The sequence below is a fragment of the Symphalangus syndactylus genome, chromosome 13 (genome assembly GCF_028878055.3).
Source record: "Symphalangus syndactylus isolate Jambi chromosome 13, NHGRI_mSymSyn1-v2.1_pri, whole genome shotgun sequence".
In the NCBI taxonomy this organism is placed as follows: domain Eukaryota; kingdom Metazoa; phylum Chordata; class Mammalia; order Primates; family Hylobatidae; genus Symphalangus; species Symphalangus syndactylus.
Genome location: NC_072435.2, coordinates 56177752 through 56198278, shown reverse-complemented (window position 1 = coordinate 56198278; position 20527 = coordinate 56177752). Strand labels below are relative to the sequence as shown.

Below are 20527 nucleotides of genomic sequence, written 5' to 3'. Positions count from 1 at the left end.
GGGATTACAGGCAGGCGCCGCCACACCCAGCTAATTTTTGTATTTTTGGTAGAGACGGAGTTTCACCATGTTGGCCAGGATGGTCTAGAACTCCTGACCTCAGGTGATCCGCCCACCTCGGACTCTCAAAGTGTTGGGATTACAGGTATGAGCCACTGTGCCCAGCCTTGACTTTTTAACTTTAGCCATTCTGATAAATATGCAGGGTATTTCATTTAGCGTGTGTGTGTATGTGCACGTGTGTTTTCCAGCTTCTTTGTTTTTTATTTTTGAGATATAATTTACATATAGTAAAATTCAGCCTTTAATTTAGCATACAGTATTTTTTTAAAAAGAGGTAACATTTTTAATCATCATAAAGTAAAATTACTCTCACCTAAACCCAAGAATCACTGTTTCTTGAGTGGTGGTTTAAACAGAGGTGCAAACAGCAAGTGAATCTCATCGCCTTTGCGGGGCTGTGGCCATGCCCCTCAAAGTGAATTTGGAGGCTCTACAGCCCTGGTGAATACAAAAAAAGTGAAATTAGCCAGGCACAGTGGCATACACCTGTAGTCTCAGCACTTTGGGAGGCTGAGGTGGGAGGATCACATGAGCCTGGGAGATCAAGACCAGCCTGGGCCACTTGGTGAGACCCCATCTCTAAAAAAAAAAAAAAAAAAAATTAGCTGGGCACAATGATTTGCACCTGTGGAGCTAGCTACTTGGGAGGCTGAGGCAGGAGGATCACTTGAGCCCAGGAGGTCGAGGCTGCAGTGAGCTGTGGTGGTGCCACTGCACTTCTTTGGCATGCCACGTGCTTCTAAACGAATTGGAATCTATCCTGGATCCCACTATGATCCCGCATTGTGCGTGGGAGCTGTGGGGGGGCACATGGCGCCAGTCATTCCAGCCCAGTTTCTTCAATACTGATGATGTTTCCGTTTCCACTTTCTGTGCTTCCCAGAGGCTGGCGAAGGTTCCTGCCAGTGGGCTTGGTGTGAACGTGACCAGCCAGGACAGCTCCTCCCCGCTGCATGTCGCCGCCCTGCACGGCCGGGCGGACCTCATCCCCCTCCTGCTGAAGCACGGGGCCAACTCGGGTGCCAGGAACGCAGACCAAGCCGTCCCGCTCCACCTGGCCTGCCAGCAGGGCCACTTTCAGGTTCCGGCTCTGCGTCGGGGGGCGGTGGAGCAGGGTGTCTGCTTTGGGCTAGGACCTTGGTGTGAACGCTGTAGGGGTTTGGTGGCTACCCCAGAGGACACTGCTCTCCCGAGCCCTGAGATTCTGAGGTGCACACGGTAGGCCACTCAGCCTCAGAGCACAGAGCCCTGGTGCTCCCTGGGGGTGGAGCCAGTCCCCGCCCCACTGCCACTCCCATCTGGGTGGTACCAAGGTTGTCATTCTGATTTCTGCCCCCAGCAGGATCTGGCTCCTGAGCTTGTGTGGTGGCCACCGAGCCTGTCCCCACAGTCATCTTACCACCTTTACACCCCGACAGTGCCTTGCTCTGGGCCAAACAGTTCAGCACTTCATAAACAACAGTCAGAGCCCCATAGAGGGGCTCAAGGGAGAATTTTGAATTTTGGAGTGATTAACTTTTCGAAAGTGCTGGGGTTTTTTGCTTTTTTTTTCTTTTTAGACAGTGTCTTGCTCTGTCTCCCAGGCTGGAGTGCGGGAGTGCAGTGATGCAATCTCAGCTCACACTGCAGCCTCAATCTCCTGGGCTCAAACAATCCTCCCATCTCAGCCTCCCTCCCTAGTACCTGGGACCACAGGCATGCACCACCACACCCAGATAATTTTTTTTTTTTTTTTGTGGAGACGGGATTTCACCATGTTGTCCAGACTGGTGTTGAACTCCTGAACTCAAGCAATCCTCCCACCTTGGCTTCCCAAAGTGCTGGGATTACAGGGATGAGCCACAGCACCAGGCCCTGCTTTTCTTGAAGGAAAACTGTGTGTATATTTTTTCATTTTCCTTTATCAGTTCTACTGTTAACTTTCTAAAGACAGGAGCCATATTTCAGGTCTTGCATCTCTCTCGCCAACACCTAGCATAGAGCTTCAGGCATGGCTTTCCTAATCTGTAAATTCGGAGTGGCGATTGCAGCTCTCCCTGAGGTAGAAAGGATAGAAAGGTGAAGTGAGATTACTGTCGCCCAGCACATCGGGTGAAGTGAGATCACCGTCACCCTGCGCTTCACCCGCACAGAGCAGCCCCGCAGCAGACGGTAGCCCTCCCCTCTTCACCTGGTCCCTTTTCTCCTGAGGGTCTAAAGTCTTCTCAATAAGCTCAGAGACGGCTGGGCATGGTGGCTCATGCCTGTAATCCCAGCACTTTGGGAGGCCGAGATGGGTGGATCACCTGAGGTCAAGAGTTCGAGGCCAGCCCTGCCAACATGGTGAAACCCCATCTCTACTGAAAATACAGAAAATCAGCCAAGCGTGGTGGCAGGCACCTGTAGTCCCAGCTGCTCAGGAGGCTGAGGCATGAGAATCAGTTGAACCTGGGAGGCGGAGGCTGGAGTAAGCCAAGATCACGCCACTGCACTCCAGCCTGGGCGACAGAGCGAGACTCTGTCTGAAAAAAAAAAAAAACAAAAAAACCAAAAAACAACAACAACAAAATAATAAGCTCAGAGACAAGTCAAAAGAATATCAAACTTCAGGATTTCTCTCCAGAAACTTTTCTTATTTTCTTTTTTTATTTGTTTTTTTTTTCATAATTTTTCTCCGGCAGGAAGTGACAGAAATTTTGATTAAGTTTGCACGTTTTCCTTCTCTGGCCCAGGTGGTGAAGTGTCTATTAGATTCAAATGCAAAACCCAATAAGAAGGACCTCAGTGGAAACACGCCCCTCATTTACGCCTGCTCCGGTGGCCATCACGAGGTTGCGGCACTGCTGCTACAGGTGAGGGCCCCTCCCTACCCCCGGTCTACACGCCTGCGCCAGTTAACGGGGTGTTTCCACCCAGCGACCCCTGCAGCGCACTGGGGTTGGAGAGGCCCGGCCACCCATCAGCGCCAGGCCTCTGGGGAAAGGAGCGGGGCGTGCGCCTTCCCACACGGGGTTCTCCGATGGGAACGGACGGTGCCTCAGCATCCAGGATGCAGTCTCAAGAGCTCCGATGCTGCTTTTGCCAAGGGTTTGGGTCTCACCTCACTGACCGGGAATGTGTCACGCTGTTACCTGAGCATGGGCTGAGTGGCCGCCTCTGTCCCTGCTGCTCTTGAAAAAGGTTATGTGAATGGATTAGAATTCCTTAAAGAAGTAGGGAAAAATCAACTTGTCCATGACTCTGCTACTCAAGGGAAACTCATCATGGTGGACTTTTAAAAAAATGTGTATAGTTTCAGTGCTATTTTTTTTGAGACGAGGTCTTGCTCTGTGGCCCAGGCTGGAATGCAGTGGCACCCTCACAGCTCACTGCAGCCTCAGTCTCCCAGGCTCAGGTGATCCTCCTGCCTCAGCCTCCCAGGTAACTGGGACTACAGGTACACATCACTGCACCTGGCTAGTTTTTGCTGTTTGTTTTTAGTAGAGATGGGGGTCTCACTATGTTGCCCAGGCTGGTCTCAAACTCCTGAGCTCAAACGATCCTCTTGCCTTGGCCTCCTAAAGTGCTGGATTACAGGTGTAAGCCACTGCGCCTCGCCAAGTATTGTTTTCTCTGTTTCCGAGATGGAGTCTTGCTCTGTCACCTAGGCTGGAATGCAGTGGCTCACTCTCAGCTCACTGCAACCTCTGCCCCTGGGGTTCAAGTGATTCTCCTGCCTCAGCCTCCCGAATAGCTGGGACTACAGGCGCCCACCACCATGCCCAGCTAATTTTTTTTGTTTTTTGGTTTTTTTTTTTTTTTTAGTAGAGATGGGATTTCATTATGTTGGCCAGGCTGGTCTTGAACTCCTGACCTCAGGTGATCCATCTGCCTCTGCCTCCCAAAGTGCTGGGATTATAGGCATGAGCCACTGCACCTGGCCCCAAGTATTGTTTTCTGTCTTAATGTTGTTTAATGTAGAAACTTATTTACTTAAACTTTGATTTTTAATGGTTGCATAACTATGGATATACCATAGTGATTTCTTTCAACCTCTTTCTGCTCTGTACATTTAAGTGGCTTCTGTTTTCTCTGCTATTAGGATAAATGCTGCAGTGAACTCTTTGTCTATAAATCTTTTTTTCTCATTATTACTTTTCCCCCCAAAATTTTAAGAAAACTTTCAGACATAAGAAAAGTTGAATGTGTTTTATAGCGAATACCTGTATACCCACAGCCAGATTCCATGCTGACGTTTCATAGCGTTCCTTTTGATCGTGTGGTTTCTCTTTCCAGCATGGAGCCTCCATTAACGCTTCTAACAATAAGGGCAACACAGCACTGCACGAGGCTGTGATTGAAAAGCACGTCTTCGTGGTAGAGCTGCTTCTGCTCCACGGAGCATCAGTTCAGGTGCTGAACAAGCGGCAGCGCACGGCTGTAGACTATGCTGAACAGGTAGGCGGAGAGGGTCGAAGAGCCGAGGGAATCCTGAGCTCCTCACAGCTCCCTCTGGATCCCTTGTGTTTAAGCTGGATCTGAAAGAGCAACGCCTGGCCCTTGGCATCGCTGGACTGGGTGTAGTTGGTGTGCCAGAAGTCCACAGCGTGGGTAGATGGCTGGTCCTCAGTTTCCTGGTCAGAGGTGGTGCTCTGGGAACCAGGAATCATTCTTTTCATGGGTGGTTTTCAAAGGCCTGAGTGGAGGGGCTCCCCCCAGCCAGCAGTAGGGCCATGGTCCAGTAGTTAATCCAGTAGTTACATAGAGTCAGGCACTCAGGAAGGAGCAAGTCATGATGTTCTGTTCTCACCATCCTCGCAGTGTGAACACAGCCGTTATCTTAGCAGGACAATGGAGAAGGTTTGTTTCGTTGGTGGATTTAAAACTCCTTGAGGCCAGGCACAGTGGCTCATGCCTGTAATCCCAGCACTTTGGGACGCCAAGGAAGGAGAAGCACTTGAGCGCAGGAGCTCATGACCAGCCTGGGCAACATAGTGAGACCCCCTCTCTACAAAAAATCAAAAAATTAGCCGAGCATAGTGGTGCATGCCTGTAGTCCCAGCTACTCAGGAGGCTGAGGTGGGAGGATCGCTTGAGCCCAGGAGGTCAAGGCTGTAGTGAGCTGGGATTGTGCCACTGCACCCCATCCAGCCTGGACAACAGAGACTTTGTCTCAAAAAAATGAAAGTAAAAGTCCTTGAGTGCTATAGGAATCGTGATTATTGGCTTACTGCCTTCTCCAGTGCTGTGGGTGCTTGCGTGGAGGGCGGTGGGGAAGGGTCCTTTTCCCCTGGTGAGCGGCAGCTGTTTCTGTTCCTGTTTTCCTGCTGAGTCTTTCTTTTGTTTTCTACTCAAGATAGACAGCGAGTAGGCTGTTAAGTGACACAACTGAGAAGCTAACATCACCATCAATCCACTCCATGGATAGGCTCCTTAGAGTAATTTCTTGTTTCTTAAGACAGAGTCTTGCTCTGTTGTGGCGTGATCCTGGCTCACTGCAACCTCTGCCTCCTGGGTTCAAGTGATTCTCATGCCTCAGCCTCCTGAGTAGCTGGGATTACAGGCGCGTGGCACCACACTTGGCTAAATTTTTTTTGTATTTTTTGTAGAGACGGGTTTCACCATATTGCTCAGGCTGGTCTCGAACACCTGACCTAACTGATCCACCTCCCTTGGCCTCCTGAAGTGCTGGGATTACAGACGTGAGCCACTGTGCCTGGCCTCCTTATATTAATTTTCAGTGACAGAATTGAAATATTTTAAACCCTCAGTTTAGTACTTTCTTAAATGATTGTGTTGAATTTTTTTTGGCTTTTAAAATTTTTAATTTTATTATTATTATTTTTTGAGACAGGGTCTCACTCTGTTGCCCAGGCTGGAGTATATAATGGTGCAATCTTGGCTCACTGCAGCCTTGACCTCGGCGCAGATGATCCTCCAACCTCAGCCTCCCAAGTAGCTGGACTATAGGCATGTGCCACCATGCCCAGCTAATTTTTTTTTAATAGAGACAGGGTTTCGCCATGTTGGCCAGGCTGGTCTCGACTGCCTGGGCTCAAGCAATCCACCCGCCTCGGCCTCTCAAAAGTGCTGAGATTACAGGCGTGAGCCATCGCTCATGGCCTTTTATTATTTTTAAATAGAGACAGGGTCTTGCTGTGTTGCCCAGGCTAATCTTGAACTCCTGGGCTCAAGCGATCCTCCCACCTCAGTCTCCCAAAGTGGTGGGATTGCACGTGTGAGCCACTGTGTCCAGTTAATTAATGTGTTTCAATGAGTACTCACTATATGGGGGGCCCTCAACAGCCTCATGATAAGCATATAATAGTAGATCTTATTATGGTTGAGCTGGTTGCACGGAGTGGTTGAATCCCCAGCGTGGAGGCCACGGAGAGGGCAGAGCCGGGCTCCCCACGCAGGCCTGCTTTTACCACTGGAGTTTATGGCCTCCAAGCTCCATTTGTAATTATTTCTGAGCTTTTTCTGCCCAGTCACACTAATGCTGACATTTAGATCAAAAACAAATAACCTATTAAAAAAGAATAAAAACATTACTGTTCCTTTTCCCTTTCAAATTGCAGAATTCAAAAATAATGGAATTGCTTCAGGTGGTACCAAGCTGTGTTGCTTCATTAGATGATGTGGCTGAAACCGACCGCAAGGAGTATGTCACTGTTAAGATCAGGAAAAAATGTAAGAGTTTACCTTCTTTCTGTCATGCTCAACTTGGGTATATTAACACATTCATGAGTAGTTGCTGGTGTTCATTTAATTGTTTATGTAAAGTGTAATTATAATCATGCCTGGAGGAGATACAGGCACCAAAGAAATGTATGTACCTCCCAATTTATCAGACTATGGGTAAGCTTTTTTTGTTACTAGTTTTCTGGTTTATGGTAATGATGTTTCCTGAGGAAATAAGATAGAAACTGTCAACACCACCTTGAAGTTTCAGGCATCTGCCTATGGAGATGGGGAACAGTCTGGGATAGTTTCTTTCATGCCTCATGTTCCAAAGTCAGGTGTTCTGGGCATTTCCTGGACATCCAAGGTAAATGCTACCTTTCAAGATTTTTTTTTTTTTTTTTTTTTTTTTTTTTTGAGACAGAGTCTCGCTCTGTCACCCAGGCTGGAGTGCAGTGGCGTGATCTCGGCTCACTGCCAGCTCTGCCTCCCGGGTTCACGCCATTCTCCTGCCTCAGCCTCCCGAGTAGCTGGGACTACAGGTGCCAGCCACTACGCCCAGCTAATTTTGTTTTTGTATTTTTAGTAGAGAGGGGCTTCATGGTGTTAGCCAGGATGGTCTACATCTCCTGACCTCGTGATCCGCCCGCCTTGGCCTCCCAAAGTGCTGGGATTATAGGTGTGAGCCACCAAGATTTTTTATTTAGTTAGTTTTTTTGAGACAGAGTCTCACTCTGTCACCCAGGCTGGAGTGCAGTGGTGCAATCTCGGCTCACTGCAACCTCTTCCTCCTGGGTTCAAGGGATTCCCCTTCCTCAGCCTCCCGAGTAGCTAGGATTACAGGCACATGCCACCATGCCTGGCTAATTTTTGTATTTTTAGTAGAGACGGGGTTTCACAATGTTGGCCAGGCTGGTCTCAAACTCCTGACTTCAAGTGATCCGCCCGCCTTGGCCTCCCAAAGTGCTGGAGTTATAGGTGTGAGCCACCACGCCCGGCCTCAAGATTTTTTTTTTTAAGTTTGTACGTGTACAGAGGTTGATTATAATTAGAATAGCCCTTGCCAAACAGCAGTGGTACTGAAGTATTTTCTTCTTTATAAAAAGCTTAGAAGGGGTCCTTGTTCTACTTTTTTTTAAAATTTACAATATGAAATATTATCTCATCCAGTGAGGTATGCAATAATGCAATACAGTAATATGGATAAACCCATTCACATATCTGGATAACCCTGAGACTGTCTCACCGTAATTGGTTGTGGCTAGGGGAGTTAAGGGAGTTAAGGTTTTTTTTTTCTATTTCATGGGGGTTCTCATAATACAGGCTGACTACCCCCTATCTCAAATGCTTGGGACCAGCAGTGTTTTGGGTTTTGGAATGTTTACATTATACTCATTGGTTGAGGATCTAAATCAGGAAATCAGATTCTTCTGAGCATGATGTCAAAGAGTTCAAAATGTCTTGGATTTTGTAGCTTTTTTTTGAGATGGAGTCTTGCTTTGTCGCCCAGGCTGGAGTGTGGTGGTGCAATCTCAGCTCACTGCAACCTCTGCCTCCTGGGTTCAAGCGAGTCTTCCTGCCTCAGCCTCTTGAGTAGCTGGGATTATAGGTGTGCACCACCACGCCTGGCTAAGTTTTTGTATTTTTGGTAGAGATGGGGTTTCTCCATGTTGCCCAGGCTGGTCTTGAACTCCTGACCTCAAGTGATATGCCCACCTTGGCCTCCCAAACTGCTGGGATTACAGGCATGAGCCACTGCACCCAGCCTGTAGCATTTTAGGCTTTAGATTTTTGGATTGGAGATACTCAGCCTGTTATAAATAGGTACTAGCTGTGTTTCTTTAAGCAAATTCAGTGCTTCAGTTTCTAAATTTTGTAAATCTGAGAATAGAAAGATTGTGTCTATGCTGTAATTTTTGAATAATCTTTACAACTGTTTTTGAAGTTTTTAGATGTTTATCTTTTTATCTACAGGGAACTCAAAACTGTACGATCTACCAGATGAGCCTTTTACAAGACAGTTTTACTTTGTCCACTCAGCTGGTCAGTTTAAGTGAGTATGAAAATCAAGTTGATTTCTGTGCTTTTGCCCCTAGTTTACTCCAAGCTGCACGTAAGCTGCTTCAATTGTAATTGGTTATGGACAAATCTGCACCTAATAATGTCAAAAATGCTGCCACCTTGTGGCCAACCAGAGTGTTTCATGCCACTGACCCAAATATTTATTTTAGTTTATTTTGGGTTTTAGGGGAAAGACTTCAAGGGAGATTATGGCAAGAGATAGAAGTGTCCCTAATTTAACCGAAGGTTCTTTGCATGAGGTAAGTTACTAAACACTGGCTTTTAATCATATTTTCTAAAGCCTGGCTTTGTCAGAAGTAATCCATGGTAAACACATCTCCTTGATCGTCATCTTCATTATTCCCTGCGCCGTGAGTTAGCAACAGTTAAAACTGGAATTATTTCATGGGACAGTGTAGAGTACAGACTTCACTGATTGTCATAATTAAAAGTACATTTCTGAGCAGAGGAGTGGAAAGTGTTATATGTGTGGGAAACTACAGGTCTTGGTGCTTACAGGAGATGAAACATCCCAAATTTACTATGGTTTTAATCACAAAAGAAAGAAAACGACAGTTTGTATATAGATGGGTAAATGACGTCTCCAAGTATGGTGTACAGTTGCTCAGACGATTCTTTATGTGGCCATCTTCCCACTGCATTTTATTTATTTGAGACAGAGTCTTGCTCTGTGGCCCAGGCTGGAGTACAGTGGCACGATCTCGGCTCACTGCAGTCTCCACCTCCCGGGTTCAAGCATTCTCCCGCCTCAGCCTCCCGAGTAGCTGGGATTACAGGCATGTGCCATTATTCCCAGCTAATTTTTTTGTATTTTTAGTAGAGACGCGGTTTCACCACGTTGGCCAGGCTGGTCTTGAACTCCTGACCTCAAGTGATCTGCCTGCTTCGGCCTCCCAGTGTGCTGGGATTACAAGCGTGAGCCACCGTGCCCGGACCCTACTGCATTTTTCAATCACTCAGAAGCTTGATGGAAAACCTGTGATCGGAGACAGTGATTCTTCTCAGGACCACGGCTTTCCTTATTGCTGATGAGAATTTATAGCGTATGTAGCATAGGCTTGTTGGAACAAATACACAAAAGTTCTAAATTGTTGTTTTAGATAATTAAAATGATTTTAATTAACATGACTAATTTTGATATCATATTTAGTCTTACGTGGTGTTGCTAGGAGACCTGCTGCTTTGTGGGAAAGCCAGAATCGTTGAAATCTACCTGAGTTCCATCAAGTGCTAGCTTTTCCCTTGCTAGCTGTGGGACTTTAGGCAGGTGGCTTAACTTTGCTGATCTTGTTTCCTCAGGTGTAAAACAGGGATAACGATAGTAGTACATGCCTCCTAGAGTCACAGAGATTGTGCAAACAAGTGAAACATTTACTCTGTGTCTGACACATGTAGTATGCACATGTCATGTTACCACGACAGGGATGTGAGAATTGGAATTATGCCTGTCAAGCACTGAGCACGTTGTGTGACACTAGGCACTAAGGGGCAGCTGTCACTGTCATGGTTGTGGGGCTTCCAGTACAGTGAGGACGTGAACGGTTCAAAATGTACTTTTTCTTTAGCCAGGGAGGCAAAGTGTCACACTGAGACAGAATAACCCGCCAGCTCAGAGTGGATCTCATGCTGCTGAGAAAGGCAACAGCGACTGGCCGGAGAGGCCTGGACTGACACAGACTGGCCCTGGACACAGGCGGATGCTGCGGAGACACACGGTAGAGGATGCGGTCGTGTCCCAGGGCCCGGAGGCTGCTGGCCCCCTCCCCACTCCCCAAGGGGTTAGTGCTTCCCGGTCCTAACAGGAATGAGGAGTTGAACCCACTGTCAGGAAGCAAGGATGCAACAAGATGCTGAGTGTGAACACATCTGAGGACTAACTGTGCTTCCATGAAACTGGCTTGAGAAGTCTTCAGCACCAAGTTCCTGAAAGCTTTTCTGTGGCAGGAAAGAATGCAACAAAAAAGTTAACCACCACCATCTCTCTCCTCTTCAAAGCGAATGAATACACTTGAAACAGACAAAAATTCCAGTAGCATCCAGATCCTTAAGCCAGAGGTGCATGCTTCTTTTTAAGTATGAGGGTTTGTTGGTCACAGTGGGAGAGGTTTCACCACCACATTCTGACCTCCTCCTCCTCCCAAAAGGTGCTAAACCTCTCTGACCTGTGTACATTCACAAACCACAGCTAGAATTCCTCCACCTGGGATTAAGCTGGAGAGAAGTAATTTAGGTTTCATGGTACTGTGGAGGCCAGGCTGAAATGTCATATCTGAAGGAAGAAAGCAGCAGCTGGACAACGTTTCTTTGCAAAGCAACACTCGAACCAAAAGATGCCTCAATCCCATTTTGATGTTCATTTTAGTGAAAGGATGCATCAGACCTGTTCCACATCATGCATATGGGAAAGGGTGGTTATCATTTTCCTTCTAACAAGTAGGTACAGATATTCGGTTACTACACGTGCACCTGTAGCAGTGTTTCTAGAAACATCCCTTTTTGTTGAGAACCTCCCTTGAATGTCACACTCACACCTGACGGGATGGTTACTGGATTAGTGAGTAGATTTGGCACATCTTAGTCTTTTGATTCAAATTCAAAACTTAACAGCACAAACCAGGTCAAAGTTACTTTCGTTTAGAATTTATTGCCATTTATTCCTTTTTATAAATTTCTATAGATTATACTGTTATTTTTATGTTATTGGCCTAGAGCTACACGTATATGGGTTTGTCCTGAGTCCATTTTCAAATCACCTTGTAATAGGGAAATGGTTTTGTCCATGTTCGTGGAAATACTTGTGTATGTACAGAAGGGAGGGATTATTTTTCTACAAAGTAATTTATGATTTCTAATTTTCTAATGTGCCTTGGATATGTGCCAAATGATGGAAAAGAAACAGTAAACTTTATGATTCTTGACTGTCATGGTATTTTTTTTAGTTTGGCTGCGGATATGTTTCTCAGCCTGTCTGCTGTAAACATGTGCTTCGTGTGTGGGAAAAATGGTCCCCATTGAATGAATGGATATACATTTTTCAGTTTTATAGATGTGAGATTGAAATATGGGAACTTGATCACTTAGCTCATTATTCATCTACTGACCAAGGCCTACTTAACCCAGTAGGCACAGTGTCCAGGGCCCACAAAAATGTTTTTCTTTCTTTGGAAATCAGAAGAATAAAAGGAATACAGCTTCCTACCCCAAACAGGAAATGAGCCCTGTTGCTTTGCTAATTTCTTTGTTCTGATTTTTCCTCTTCTCTACATTTTTTTTGAGACGGAGTCTCGCTCTGTCACCCAGGCTGGAGTGCAGTAGGCTGGAGTGCAGTGGCACGATCTCGGCTCACTGCAGCCTCCACCTCCCAGGTTCAAGCAATTATCCTGCCACAGCCTCCAGAGTAGCTGGGACTACAGGAACCCACCACCACGCCCGGCTAGTTTTTGTTTTTGTTTTTTTTTGTATTTTTAGTAGAGACAGGGTTTTTCACCATGTTAGCCAGGATGGTCTCAATATCCTGACCTCGTGATCCACCTGCCTCGGCCTCCCAAAGTGCTGGGATTACAGGTGTGAGCCACCATGCCCAGCCTTCCCTACTTCTTTTAAACAAAACCACCTTATAGACTAAAGCTGCTGTGGTTCTATACCATCCTAATACATCCTATACAGTTTATCAGCACAGGTATTCTCAAGATACAAATACACACATTTGATACCACCTAGTATTTTGGGGTAGTGCAATATAATTTTGAAAACATTTTCTTGAGATGGAGTCTTGCTCTGTCACCCAGGCTGGAGTGCAGGGCACCATCTCGGCTCACTGCAGCCTCTGCCTCCCAGATTCAAGCAATTCTCCTGCCTCAGCCTCCCGAGTAGCTGGGATTACAGGCACCTGCCACCATGCCTGGCTAATTTTTATATCTTTGGTAGAGATGGGGTTTCACTATGTTGGCCAGGCTGGTCTCGAACTCCTGACCTCAAGTGATCTGCCCACATTGGCCTCCCAAAATGCTGGGATTGCAGGCATGAGCGACTGTGCCCAGCCGAAAACATTTTCACATATACTCATTTAATTTCAACAATCGCTGTGGATGGTAGAATTGTCAAATGAGGAAACAGATTCAGAAAAATAAGGGGGCTGCGAGGGATCTCACTGGTTGGCAGTGGCAGCTGCAAGCTTGGTGTACCCTTCCTCTGGAGAGGTAAATGCTGTTTCTTTTTGAGCTATTCTGGTCATCAGTAATGTTTTCCATCTTAAGTGACTCCCTCGATTATTTTAAAAAAACAATTGTCATTCTGGCCAACATGGTGAAACCCTGTCTACACTAAAAATACAAAAATTAGCTGGGTGTGGTGGCATGCGCTTGTAATCCTATCTACTTGGGATGCTGAGGCAGAAGAATTGCTTGAACCTGGGAGACAGAGGTTGCAGTAAGCCAAGATCACGCTACTGCACTTCAGCCTGGCAACAGAGCAATACTCCATCTCAAAAAAAAAGCAAACAACCAGTTGTGTTTTTTTCCAATTGCTTTCCCTACTCAAAACTTGATGTGACAGTTGAGAAATTAATGCCCCTAATTTCCATTTTTGTGAAAAAAAAGTTTTGAATTCAAAGTAATGCAAGTTCACTGATCTAAATTAGAAAGTTTAGAATAACCACTCTCCACTCCCTAAAATGTACTCCAGCCTCTTGTTGCCATCAGGAACCTCTCTCCTTGTACACGGAACCACTTTTCACTTTCAGGTAGGTGTCTGAAAGAGTCTGAACATCTTTAAACATTCACAGCAGTTGCCATTAGGACAATGGTTATCCTGTGAGAAAGCACAGGACTTGTGAACTGCCTCATGTACCCCTAGCATTTGTATGTAAATGAGGCCTAAAGCAAAATTTACCCGGAACTGGGATTTTTTCAAAATCCCTGACCAAATTTTTTTTAAATTACCAGTTTACCCTGACAGAAAATCTCCAGCCAGATTTCATCTTATGATCATTCTTTTAAAAATATGTTGATGTTCTTAACGGTTCTACTTATTTATGATGTTAGATATTCTATTTCTTCACTGACAATAGTTGCAAATTTCAAATATAGTAGAATCTCTAGTTTAAACATGTATCAGTAGTATGCTGGCTAACACAGAGACCGAGGTTTGCAAACCACATTTCCCTTCACTTTTTTACTAATCCTATTCACCTTGTTAAATTTATGAATTTAATCCTGTGCTGGGTCTCACAGGACTATGACATTTAAAAGGTTACACCAAACAGCTGGTTGATGGTTAAGTTTATGATGTAAATATATGAGCAGTGGCTTGCACCTACAGTCTCAGCTACGAGGGAGGCTGAGGTGGGAAGATCACTTAAGCTCAGGAGTTTGAGGCCAGCGTCAGCAACACAGCAAGTCTCCGTCTCTGAAAACCGTAACTTATGAGTGCAGGTTTTCATAACCTAGTGGAAAGCAAGCACAACAGAAGACATAACATTTAAGTCACCTGCAACATTATCAGTGATATATTACCAAAATGTTTAAACGCTGAACTGTCTCTACTGGATTTGAAATCATAAGTCATTTCTCTTACAAACATGTTCATTACTGTAGTAGCATTACCAACATGTCTATTTTGGTCATTTCTTTTTCAGTCATTATCACTCTAGTTATTTTGGAGGGAGTGGTATTTGTTAATATCAGTAACTCTGAAAAACAGATTATAAATGAGATCAAAGCTAGCATTTTTTTTTTTTGAGATGGAATCACCCAAGTTGGAGAGCAATGGCCTGATCTCAGCTCACTGCAACCTCTGCCTACCAGGTTCAAGCCTCCCAAGTAGCTGGGATTACAGGTGTGTGCCACTACACCCAGCTAATTTTTATATTTTTAGTAGAGACAGGGTTTCACCATGTTGGCCAGGCTGGTCTTGAACTCCCAACCTCAAATGATCTGCCAGCTTCAGCCTCCCAAAGTGCTGGGATCACAGGTGTGAGCCATTGTGCCCGGCAAAGCTAGGAATTTTCTTACATTAAGTGGAAGTAGTATCTGCAGGAAGAGAAAGAGCTTACCTGCTTTCCGAATCTACGTCTTAGAATATTAGATGTGCTCAAATGTTGAACCTGATTCAGTCTGATGCACAGGTTTTAATTCCCCTCATGTTATTGGCGGCTGCTGCTGCTGCTATGTTTTTCTTCCTGAAGAGTGCTGGAGCAGCTTCTGTTTCCGCCACGGACACTTTCCCTATCTAATATTCACAGCACCGTTGCAAAGGATAGAGTCATGCTGGCACACATGCTTAAAAGCTTTTGGGGTGGAGCCAAGATGGCCGAATAGGAACAGCTCCGGTCTACAGCTCCCAGCGTGAGCAACACAGAAGACGGGTGATTTCTGCATTTCTGTTTGAGGTACCGGGTTCATCTCACTAGGGAGCGCCAAACGGTGCAGGACAGTCGGTGCAGCGCACTGTGCGCGAACCGAAGCAGGGCGAGGCATTGCCTCACTCGGGAAGTGCAAGGGGTCAGGGAGTCCCCTTTCCTAGTCAAAGAAAGGGGTAACAGATGGCACCTGGAAAATTGGGTCAATCCCACCCTAATACTGCGCTTTTCCAACAGGCTTGGAAAACGGCACGCCAGGAGATTGTGTCCTGCACCTGGCTTGGAGGGTCGTATGCCCACGGAGTCTCACTGATTGCTAGCACAGCAGTCTGAGATCAAACTGCAAGGCAGCAGCCAGGCTGGGGGAGGGGCGCCCGCCATTGCCCAGGCTTGCTTAGGTAAACAAAGCAGCCAGGAAGCTCGAACTGGGTGGAGCCCACCACAGCTCAAGGAGGCCTGCCTGCCTCTGTAGGCTCCACCTCTGGGGGCAGGGCACAGACAAAGTCAGCAGGAACCTCTGCAGACTTAAATGTCCCTGTCTGACAGCTTTGAAGAGAGTAGTGGTTCTCCCAGCACACAGCTGGAGATCTGAGAACAGACAGACTGCCTCCTAAAGTGGGTCCCTGACCCCTGAGCAGCCTAACTGGGAGGCACCCCCCAGTAGGGACAGACTGACACCTCACTCGGTCAGGTACTCCTCTGAGACAAAACTTCCAGAGGAACTATCAGACAGCTGAATTTGTGGTCTCACGAAAATCCCGTTCTGCAGCCACCGCTGCTGGCACCCAGCCAAACAGGGTCTGGAGTGGACCTCTAGCAAACTCCAACAGACCTGCAGCTGAGGGTCCTGTCTGGTAGAAGGAAAACTAACAAACAGAAAGGACATCCACACCAAAAACCCATCTGTACATCACCATCATCAAAGACCAAAAGTAGATAAAACCACAAAGATGGGGAAAAAACAGAGGAGAAAAACTGGAAACTTTAAAAAGCAGAGCACCTCTCCTCCAAAGGAATGCAGTTCCTCACCAGCAATGGAACAAAGCTGGACGGAGAACGACTTTGACGAGTTGAGAGAAGAAGGCTTCAGACAATCAAACTACTCCGAGCTACAGGAGGAAATTCAAAACAATAGCAAAGAAGTTAAAAACTTTGAAAAAAAATTAGACGAATGGATAACTAGAATAACCAATGCAGAGAAGGGCTTAAAGGAGCTGACGGAGCTGAAAGCCAAGTTTCGAGAACTACACGAAGATTGCAGAAGCCTCGGTAGCTGATGCGATCAACTGGAAGAAAGGGTATCAGTGATGGAAGATGAAATGAATGAAATGAAGCGAGAAGGGAAGTTTAGAGAAAAAAGAATAAAAAGAAATGAACAAAGCCTCCAAGAAATTTGGGACTATGTGAAAAGACCAAACCTATGTCTGATTGGTGTACCTGAAAATGACGGGGAGAATGGGACCAAGTTGGAAAACACTCTGCAAGATATTATCCAGGAGAACTTCCCCAATCTAGTAAGGCAGGCCAACATTCAGATTCAGGAAATACAGAGAACGCCACAGAGATATGCCTCGAGAAGAGCAACTCCAAGACACATAATTGTCAGATTCACCAAAGTTGAAATGAAGGAAAAAATGTCAAGGGCGGCCAGAGAGAAAGGTCAGGTTACCCACAAAGGGAAGCCCATCAGACTAACAGCTGCTCTCTCGGCAGAAACTCTACAAGCCAGAAGAGAGTGGGGGCCGATATTCAACATTCTTAAAGAATTTTCAACCCAGAATTTCATATCCAGCCAAACTAAGCTTCATAAGTGAAGGAGAAATAAAATACTTTACAGACAAGCAAATGCTGAGTGATTCTGTCACCACCAGGCCTGCCCTAAAAGAGCTCCTGAAGGAAGCACTAAACATGGAAAGGAACAACCGGTACCAGCCACTGCAAAAACATGCCAAATTGTAAAGACCATTGAGGCTAGGAAGAAACTGCATCAACTAATGAGCAAAATAACCAACTAACATCATAATGATAGGATCAAATTCACACATAACAATATTAACTTTAAATGTAAATGGGCTAAATGCTCCAATTAAAAGACACAGACTGGCAAATTGAATAAGGAGTCAAGACCCATCAGTGTGCTGTATTCAGGAAACCCATCTCATGTGCAGACACACACATAGACTCAAAATAAAGGGATGGAGGAAGATCTATCAAGCAAATGGAAAACAAAGGCAGGGGTTGCAATCCTAGTCTCTGATAAAATAGACTTTAAACCAACAAAGATCAAAAGAGACAAGGCCATTACATAATGGTAAAGGGATCAATTCAACAAGAAGAGCTAACTATCCTAAATATATATGCACCCAACACAGGAGCACCCAGATTCATAAAGCAAGTCCTGAGTGACCTACAAAGGGACTTAAACTCCCACATAATAATAATGGGAGATTTTAACACCCCACTGTCAACATTAGACAGATCAACGAGACAAAGTTAACAAGGATATCCAGGAATTGAACTCAGCTCTGCACAAAGTGGACCTAATGGACATCTACAGAACTCTCCACCCCAAATCAACAGAATATACATTTTTTTTCAGCACCACACCACACCTATTCCAAAATTGACCACATAGTTGGAAGTAAAGCTCTTCTCGGCAAATGTAAAAGAACAGAAATTATAACAAACTCTCAGACCACAGTGCAGTCAAACTAGAACTCAGGATTAAGAAACTCAGTCAAAACCGCTCAACTACATGGAAACTGAACAACCTGCTCCTGAATGACTACTGGGTACATAATGAAATGAAGGCAGAAATAAAGATGTTCTTTGAAACCAACGAGAACAAAGACACAACATACCAGAATCTCTGGGACACATTCAAAGCAGTGTGTAGGGGGAAATTTATAGCACTAAATGCCCACAAGAGAAAGCAGGAAAGATCCAAAATTGACACCCTAACATCACAATTAAAAGAACTAGAAAAGCAAGAGCAAATGCATTCAAAAGCTAGCAGAAGGCTAGAAATAACTAAAATCAGAGCAGAACTGAAGGAAATAGAGACACAAAAAACCCTTCAAAAAATTAATGAATCCAGGAGCTGGTTTTTTGAAAAGATCAACAAAATTGATAGACCACTAGCAAGACCAATGAAGAAAAGAGAGAAGAATCAAATAGATGCAATAAAAAATGAAAAAGGGGATATCACCACCGATCCCACAGAAATACAAACTACCATCAGAGAATACTACAAACACCTCTACGCAAATAAACTAGAAAATCTAGAAGAAATGGATAAATTCCTCGACAAATATACCCTCCCAAGACTAAACCAGGAAAAAGTTGAATCTCTGAATAGACCAATAACAGGCTCTGAAATGGTGGCAATAATCAATAGCTTACCAACCAAAAAGAGTCCAGGACCTGATGGATTCACAGCCGAATTCTACCAGAGGTACAAGGAGGAACTGGTACCATTCCTTCTGAAACTATTCCAATCAATAGAAAAAGAGGGAATCCTCCCTAACACATTTTATGAGGCCAGCATCGTCCTGATAACAAAGCCTGGCAGAGACATAACCAAAAAAGAGAATTTCAGACCAATATCCTTGATGAACATTGATGCAAAAATCCTCAATAAAATACTGGCAAACCGAATCCAGCAGCACATCAAAAAGTTTATACACCATGATCAAGTGGGCTTCATCCCTGGGATGCAAGGCTGGTTCAACATATACAAATCAATAAATGTAATCCAGCATATAAAGAGAACCAAGGACAAAAACCACATGATTATCTCAATAGATGCAGAAAAGGCCTTTGACAAAATTCAACAACCCTTCATGCTAAAAACTCTCAATAAGTTAGGTATTGATGGGACATATCTCAAAATAATAAGAGCTATCTATGACAAACCCACAGCCAATATCATACTGAATGGGCAAAAACTGGAAGCATTCCCTTTGAAAACTGGCACAAGACAGGGATGCCCTCCCTCTCTCACCACTCCTATTCAACATAGTGCTGGAAGTTCTGGCCAGGGCAATCAGGCAGGAGAAGGAAATAAAGGGTATTCAGTTAGGAAAAGAGGAAGTCAAATTGTCCCTGCCCCATCGTCTCAGCCCAAAATCTCCTTAAGCTGATAAGCAACTTCAGCAAAGTCTCAGGATACAAAATCAGTGTACAAAAATCACAAGCATTCTTATACACCAATAACAGACAAACAGCCAAATCATGAGTGAACTCCCATTCACAATTGCTTCAAAGAGAATAAAATACCTAGGAATCCAACTTACAAGGGATGTGAAGGACCTCTTCAAGGAGAACTACAAACCACTGCTCAATGAAATAAAAGAGGATACAAACAAATGGAAGAACATTCCATGCTCATGGGTTGGAAGAATCAATATCGTGAAAATGGCCATACTGCCCAAGGTAATTTATAGATTCAATGCCATCCCCATCAAGCTACCAATGACTTTCCTCACAGAATTGGAAAAAACTACTTTAAAGTTCATATGGAACCAAAAAAGAGCTCGCATTGCCAAGTCAATCCTAAGCCAAAAGAACAAAGCTGGAGGCATCACGCTATCTGACTTCAAACTATACTACAAGGCTACAGTAACCAAAACAGCATGGTACTGGTACCACAACAGAGACATAGATCAATGGAACAGAACAGAGCCCTCAGAAATAATGCCACATATCTACAACTATCTGATCTTTGACAAACCTGACGAAAACAAGAAATGGGGAAAGGATTCCCTATTTAATAAATGGTGCTGGGAAAACTGGCTAGCCATATGTAGAAAGCTGAAACTGGATCCCTTCCTTACACCTTATACAAAAATTAATTCAAGATGGATTAAAGACTTACATGTTAGACCTAAAACCATAAAAACCCTAGAAGAAAACCTAGGCAATACCATTCAGGACACAGGCGTGGGCAAGGACTTCATGTCTAAAACACCAAAAGCAATGGCAACAAAAGCCAAAATTGACAAATGGGATCTAATTAAACCAGCTTCTGCACAGCAAAAGAAACTACCATCAGAGTGAACAGGCAACCTACAGAATGGGAGAAAATTTTTGCAACCTACTCATCTGACAAAGGGCTAATATCCAGAATCTACAATGAACTCAAACAGATTTACAAGAAAAAAACAAACAACCCCATCAAAAAGTGGGCAAAGGACATAAACAGACACTTCTCAAAAGAAGACATTTATGCAGCCAAAAAAACACATGAAAAAATGCTCATCATCACTGGCCATCAGAGAAATGCAAATCAAAACCACAATGAGATACCATCTCACACCAGTTAGAATGGCCATCATTAAAAAGTCAGGAAACAACAGGTGCTGGAGAGGATGTGGAGAAATA

The 20527-nt window shown here is 44.8% G+C and overlaps 1 protein-coding gene and 1 non-coding gene across 6 annotated transcripts in view; both read left to right on the top strand.

The window, feature by feature from the left end:
- The window catches only part of ANKRD27 (ankyrin repeat domain 27), a 79510-nt gene extending 67805 nt beyond the window's left edge, over nucleotides 1-11705 (top strand). For all 5 annotated transcript variants that reach the window (XM_055237099.2, XM_055237096.2, XM_063614051.1 and 2 more), the window contains 7 exons: nucleotides 947-1144; nucleotides 2775-2894; nucleotides 4318-4479; nucleotides 6603-6714; nucleotides 8680-8758; nucleotides 8954-9026; nucleotides 10353-11705. In XM_055237099.2, coding sequence (XP_055093074.1) covers nucleotides 947-1144; nucleotides 2775-2894; nucleotides 4318-4479; nucleotides 6603-6714; nucleotides 8680-8758; nucleotides 8954-9026; nucleotides 10353-10586 — 978 coding nt within the window. In that variant the 3' untranslated portion in view covers nucleotides 10587-11705. The remainder of the gene's footprint in view (nucleotides 1-946; nucleotides 1145-2774; nucleotides 2895-4317; nucleotides 4480-6602; nucleotides 6715-8679; nucleotides 8759-8953; nucleotides 9027-10352) is intronic.
- LOC129461334 (small nucleolar RNA SNORA68) lies at nucleotides 370-501 on the top strand. The gene has a single exon (XR_008650486.1). It is a non-coding gene; the product is annotated as a small nucleolar RNA SNORA68 (small nucleolar RNA).
- Nucleotides 11706-20527: the final 8822 nt, after the last annotated feature.